General features: G+C 38.9%; 1 protein-coding gene across 1 annotated transcript in view; it reads right to left on the reverse strand.

Moving 5' to 3' along the window:
• Window positions 1–4,605, reverse strand: part of ADGB (androglobin) — a 95,039-nt gene extending 90,434 nt beyond the window's left edge. The window contains exon 1 of the mRNA XM_031056240.1: window positions 4,583–4,605. Within this exon, the coding sequence (XP_030912100.1) occupies window positions 4,583–4,605 (23 nt within the window). The remainder of the gene's footprint in view (window positions 1–4,582) is intronic.
• Between the last annotated feature and the right edge of the window lie 2,399 nt (window positions 4,606–7,004).

Raw genomic sequence — 7,004 nt, forward strand, 5'->3', positions numbered from 1 at the left:
ATTATACACTTGAGAAACAATATCATGTATGTGCTGCTTTCAAATGGCAGACCAAGACCCTGTAGCCTGCGAGAGCAATGCCAGAAAACTCAGCTTACCATTTTCTGTGCTGAGAGACAGCTGTAGTGAAATTCTCTGCTCCTGATTCTATGGAGCCAAAGATCTGCTATAAAAAACCTTTGAATACAGAATAGAGAAAAATACTTTTTACTTATTTGAAAAACATTCTTCACAATGGAAGGTATCAGATTGCCTGGATGTCATTCATTGGACAGCCTTTCACATTCTACTACACTGGAGACACTGGAGGTCACTTAAACCTTAAAAAGACATCCTTCAAATTTATTTTTTTTAATTGTATTCCCAAGAGTGGAACATTGAAAATTAATTCCAAGAGATGCCTGCCAAGGCAGAAACACTGTATTATCTAGCTCTTAAATGAGTCCTTGTAACATACAGAAACAAATATAGTCTGCAGACGTGGGCTTTCTATCCAGTGTTACAGGTGGAAATATGATATACCAATACCTAGATAACGTCATAGCAAGAGCCTGGAAAGAGGAATGTCTTTTCCAGTCATTTTCAGGTGTCAATCTCAGCCAAAAGAAGTGATCTATCATGGATTTTTCCAAGATAGTTATGGCTGACTCTGAGTTGTGCTCCAAGTGGGATTGTGAGCTGGTCCAAATCCTTTGAGGCTAACTGGTTTCAAATGGTGGTGATGACAGGCCAAGTGAACAGACTGCCACAGACAACAAGGGCTTTGAGCCTTGAAATCTTGCAGTTTTCCACCAAGTCACAGATTTGAAAGCAAGTAACATCTACATCCATTTTGCAGATCAAATTTCTGTCTGATCAATGTGCTCTTCCAACTAGCAGCAAATGAATAGGCATTATAAGGCTACATGCTGACCTTAGACCCAGCTGTAAGAATGCTAAGACTGGTTTTGACACTAAAGTTTGATACTCAAGCATCAAGTAGAAGAATATGAACTGCACAGCGCTGCTTCTTTGTTGGCTTCTGTAAAAACCTCTTGTGCCTTCCGTATGGCACCTGAACAATTAACCAAGAGCTGAAAGTCTCTGCATGACACAGCATGCCAGTACTTCTGGAGGATTTAAGCCAACTCATTTAAAAAGCACTTTGCATGCATTGTTAAGAAAATCAGGAAATCCCATTTCTTCCATGGTGGTTACAGAGAATTCACAGAAGATAAAGACCATTCTGCTTAAATAGATGAATAATCCCTGTCAAACTGAGTCTCTAACATTATACTTTAAGAATGCTTTCTAGTTTCAAATCACAATTATTATATTTTTCTTTTGACAGTACATTTTCTGCTATGCAGTTCTGCTGGAAGCTGCTTTTTTCTGCCACACTGTTTTTTACACTGTTCACGACAATAGAAGTCAAAACTCCTCTTGCACACTCTGATTGTACAGTCTCCAACCAAGGGCTCATGGAGTGTTTGCCTGCAAGATTCTCTGACAGTGCTTTGAGTTTCATGGAAAGAAAAACCTAAAACTAAAATCAGTAGGGAGTACAGCATTTAGTGTGATATTGCCACTAGGAAATTACTTAATATTTTCATGCCCATGAGTCCGTGAAGTTTGAAATCTACAGATCAAATAAGCTGAGCTCTCAGGGGTTCCTTGTTTTAATTAGAATTAACTAGGAAAATTAATTTGAATACATAATTTTCTAATTAACATGTAATCTAGTTAATAAAAAATTAAACTTATTGGTCAGTTTATATGCTATTCTAGTAGGCTTCTCATAAGCATACTGGGAAAAAAAAACATTATCTCACCACAAAGCATGAAACTAAAAAGAAAGTTAAAAGTAGAAGGGAGAAAAAAGTATCAAAAAATTGACTATGTAAAGTTGTACTGTGTTTACACACTGAAAAAATTTTGATTAATGAAGCACAGGTATTGAAAGCAAGAGCTTCATTTTTCTGGTCAGAAATTCTAGGTCTAATTTAGAATTTTTTTTTTTTGTGATACTCAAAAAATTACTACCCTCGGAAATATGAGTTACTTACAAAACAAATAGACAATAAAAAATAAATGGAAAGTGGTTCTTTCAAGCTTAAGAAAGACAATGCAAAAACTTCAGGAACATCTCTAGCTTTATTCAGGTTAGAATTTAGGTATTAATACAATAGTACAGTAGTAGAGCTTGCAGATAATCAGTGATGCAATAAATAACTTCTGAAGAACAATCACGAACCTAAGATCACAACACATTTATTCACTAACACTGCTGTGTCTGGGGAATGTACATATGTGCAGGATGGTACCACTTGCTCAGCATTTCAGATGGTTAAATTTTAAGGTACATAAAAACTTTTCCCTTCAGTTATGCAGCTGGATGTCCTGGAATCCTGGGCCATCACAGTTTTCTGTTGTGCCTAAACTATTTGAGAGAGCAGGAAATGCCTTCCAAAAAGGCGGCAGACAGGCATTCAAACCAAAACAATTGTTTATCTTTGGATTGCAATTAACAGCATGCTGAAGGAGACCATGATCTCAAAACATCCTCAGTTTTGTCAGGACAGTAGCTGCAAACTGGAGATGAACAACTATTGTAACTCAAGATACACCACTCAGAGTCTTGTGAAGCCTTAACTGGCTTTGGTTAGAAAGGATCTGAACTGAGCTGTTTGAGACAGAAGAGCCCCACGAGTTATCAAAAATCAGCCTTGTAGTAAGAGTATAAAATCTTGTAATATGTTACCAGTTACAATTGTAAAGCAGACTATGAATGCAGTGAAGGTTTAAAATTTTTAATTCAAATCTTCTCCTTGTGAAGTCCAGTGAGTAGCTGTACTGGGTTCAGCTAGGTTTGAAGTAAATTTCCTCAGAGCAGCTTGTAGGGGGGATATGTTTTAGTTTTGTGATGGAAACAGTGTCAATAACACAGTGATATTTCAGTTATTGCTGAGCAGTAACTACACAGAGTCAATGCCTTTTCTGATTCTCACACAGCTCCACCAGCGCGTAGGCTGGAGGTGCACGAGAAGGGACCAGAGGGGATTCAGCCCAGACACCTGACCCCAAACAACCAAAGAGACTTTCCTTACCATATGTTGTCATGCTGAGCAATGAAACTGGGGGAAGAAGAAGGAAGTAGAAGACATTCAGAGTGATGACATTTGTCTTCCCAAGTCACAATTACATGTGATGAAGCCCTGCTTTCATGGGGATGCCTCTACACCTGACTGTCCATGGGAAGCAGTGAATGAATTCCTGTTCTTCCTCTGCTGTTTACCTATTGAGCTGTCTTCATCTGCAACAAGTTTTTGCATTTACCCAGATTCCTGCCCTCATCCTGCTAGGGATGAGCAAGCAAGCAGTGTGGGTCAGAGCTGCCAGATTAAACCATGGGGTTAAACCATGACACTTGAAACTAATCATATTTTTTTTAAAAGCCCAGTTTCTAATAAATTGGCAGAATTAACTATAAAATGGGTACACCTAATAAAAAAATGCAAAATCAGGGCTAGTATGTCTTTTGTCCAAAACATTCACTCTGTTTCAAGTCTTTAGCAAAAGTTGGTTATAAACCTTCAAGTCATACTCAGCTCTGACTGTAGCTCATGTACAGTCAAAAACAAGCATTTGCACCTCCACAGGAATATAACCAGCTTTTATATAATACAGCAACCCCTTCTCTCAAATAAAACATGTTGCAACATGTTGCAAGTCAAAGATGTACCACTGGGCTACCCCCTTGGACCACAAACAGGAGAACAGGAGTACTGAGTGGGAGAATGAGTGAACTGTAGCCCAGCACCATGTCCCAAACAATATTGCAACTGAAAACCTCTATGCAAAGAGCATAAAGGCATATCTAGTATATCTGTCAAATAATTTCCCAGACTCTAAGTATTTTTAAGAATAATGCTCAAGCAATTCCCAGGCTTGATGTAGTTGCTATGTGTTTATATAATTTTCAACAGGTTTCTTTTCTGCAAGCTTGTTCACTGATTCCATGTAAATTTTTAGCGCCCATTAAAATTTACATTAACCAACATGAGAGGTCCACTAAAAGCTTCAAGCTCAATTACCATGCTCTTACCCAAAAGTCATGAGTTCTTACCATTCTCAATCTTCAGCCTATCTAAAAAACCCAAAACATTAAAAAATTAATCTGGTCAGTCTATATTGTCTAAACTACCAAACCTAAAGAACAGATCCTGGCAGAGGATAAAACCTCAACCACAAGCCATGGCTGAAACCTTATTCTAGGCCTATGGGAACTGAAGAATGAACTAGCAATTCCACAATTTTTTTCTGCTCTTATTCTCACATCCTTTTATCTTAATAACAAATGTTAAGTAATCCTAAGCATTGGTGCAGCAACCTGTTACTGATTGCAATCAACCAGGCATACAGCTAAAAAATAATTTCTCCCAGCCAGTGCAGGCTTCAGCCTGTCTCTGCTGGTCCTTAAGGATACATCAGCAGTACATATTAGTTAGTGACCTCTTTAAAAAGTACTCCAGCATTGCTCTGACCTTCTCCTATATACACTGGTGACCTCTGTCTGCGCCACAATTACACCTAAATCACTTACCTCTCTTGGCACTGACTCCTCATTTTTGTCCCTAATAGCCCAAACCCTAATTGTGATAGCTGCTGATGGCTTAATTCAGAAGATTGGGCTTGATGGCTTAGAGCTTCATCCAATTAATTTAAAAGCATTTTAATTCATTATCCATTCTTACTAGCCAGAATCTCTTCCAGTGCCACCAAAGACATCAATTCCTATTCACCATAGCTGTTGAAACCTGGGAAAGATCAGATTCTCAGCAGCTTCTAATGGTGCAATTCAGAAAAGCTGTAAGGGCAGCAGTTCTTTTGAGCTCTTCAGCCCATCATCTCCAGCAGCTGCCTAGCTCCTGAGGGAATTGCTATCTAATTAGAAAGCAATAATGAAGAGAGACCCAATGGAGTATCCTGCAGAGACCCAGGGGAAGTCTGGCTATCAAGTCCAGAGGAATTTTCCTGCCTTCTCCATATGTTTCTGAGGTCCCACTCTAACAATGCAATATATCCACCCATAATCCTGATTGATTTTCCACAGTGCAGATGTACTGTTCTGACTGTTCTAAACACTTGTGGGGAAAAAAAAGAAGCCTGATTTCACTAGAAATGGAGAGAAGTGATTTTAAGGTGATCAAAATATATTGCACAGATTTTTGTACACATTACTCTCAGAGGATTTCTGCATTAATTTTATCCACAACAGATGAAATTATAACACTAATTCTTTTTGGTAAGCACTGAGAGATTTCAGGATTTTTTTACAAATTGTTTAAAGAAAAATTAGTATTTTTCTTTTTTTTTATTTCTTATATTCCTATTTAGTATTTTGATTATTAGAGACATATAAAAAACAAGTCATGTTTCCTATCAGAAAAACAGCACTAGTCTAAAGACAAAGTATTCTAACATTTTTTTCCTTGCAACTGCAAGCTTTGTTCTAAAATAAACAGAAAATCTATGTTGTAATTACAACAGAATACTAAATTTACAAGGCAACGTTTTCTCAGGTAGGCTGCAAATATCCATTTCTCTTTCAAATACAGGAATAGTTACATTACTTAAGTTTTCATAGATTTAGACAAAATTTTTATAGCAATTGTCTCTGTCTCATAAACATCCTTAACAAGCTGGGTAACAGAATGAACAGCATGAATGAATATCAAAGAGAATCAGAGAATATTCTGAGTTGGATTCCACTAGGATCATCAAAGTCCAACTCCTGGCCCTGCACAGGACATCCCAAGAGTCACTCCATGTGCCTGGGAATGCTGTCCAAATACTTGAACTCTCTCAAGCTTGGTGCTGTGACCCCTTCCCTGGCCAAAACAGCAACAACAGCAGCGTTACTAAGCAGAGGGCACAATGGGGAGAAGGAACTAGATACTGGCAGCCTGCAACAGAAAAGTTGGCAAAATGGGAATCAAGGTGTGAAATATAAAGTAGAAACAGGAAAGTATAAGAAACTGTGTAGTAAAGGCTGTGTAACTAGATATGAAATAAGCATAAAGGGGCATTTGAGATTGACTTCAGGAAAGCAATAAGCGATACAACTGAAACCTTTGTGTATGTCAGAAAAAAAAAGAAGCAAAGGCCACAAGCACATACATGAGATACTTTTTTCATTTGAATCCCGACAGCACCATGCATTCAGGCTTACATTAGGATGAGAAAGCTGCTAACACCATAGAAACAGAACTCACAAGTCAAAACAGTGACAGTGAATGTCAATGTTCTCTATTTATTTGTCTTTTCAGGAAGAAATAGACATTTACACAGAAATATACAAATTCACACTAAACACCCAGCAAATAGCAAATCATTTAAAAATAACTCAAGAGATGCTACTTACACTGAAATATTTAAGAAATTAATAGGAAGAACTATTTTCTTTATCATACTTGCTTTCCTCAGATTCTTTATAACATAAAGCAAACTTTCCAGACACTGGGAATTTTCTTTCCTTTTTGTAAGGGAAACTGATGTGCTACGACCGTCATTAATCATTTTGCCCCCAAAACTGCAGCTAGTTTGGTTCCTCTCCCGGATGAAAGTAGAGCGTCCCCATTCCCAAAATTATTTCCCGGTTGACAGGTTCTTTTAAACCCAAAATCGTTTCAGTGAGCTCTTAACCTCTGATGGCTGCCGAGCAGCAGCTGAAGCTGCGCGCAAGGTCCGAGGTCTGCGTGCCCGACCAGGGATGCTCCAGGACACGCACGGCTCCGGCGGGGCAGGACGGCGCTGAGGCAAGAGCGCCCCAAGGACCGCAGAGGGAGGGAGCACAACTTCCACCCGAGCTGGGCCCCCGGTTTGAACAAACAAACAAAACCCCAGGAGCAACCAAACCCCTCCTCGGCTTTAGGAAACAATTTTACTGAAGCACCCACGCGAGCAAGTGAACTTTCTCAGCGCAAGTTGTTTGCCCGCACGGCGCTTACGGGCATGCACCGTGT

The sequence above is a fragment of the Geospiza fortis genome, unplaced genomic scaffold (assembly GCF_000277835.1).
Source record: "Geospiza fortis unplaced genomic scaffold, GeoFor_1.0 scaffold162, whole genome shotgun sequence".
NCBI lineage: Eukaryota > Metazoa > Chordata > Aves > Passeriformes > Thraupidae > Geospiza > Geospiza fortis.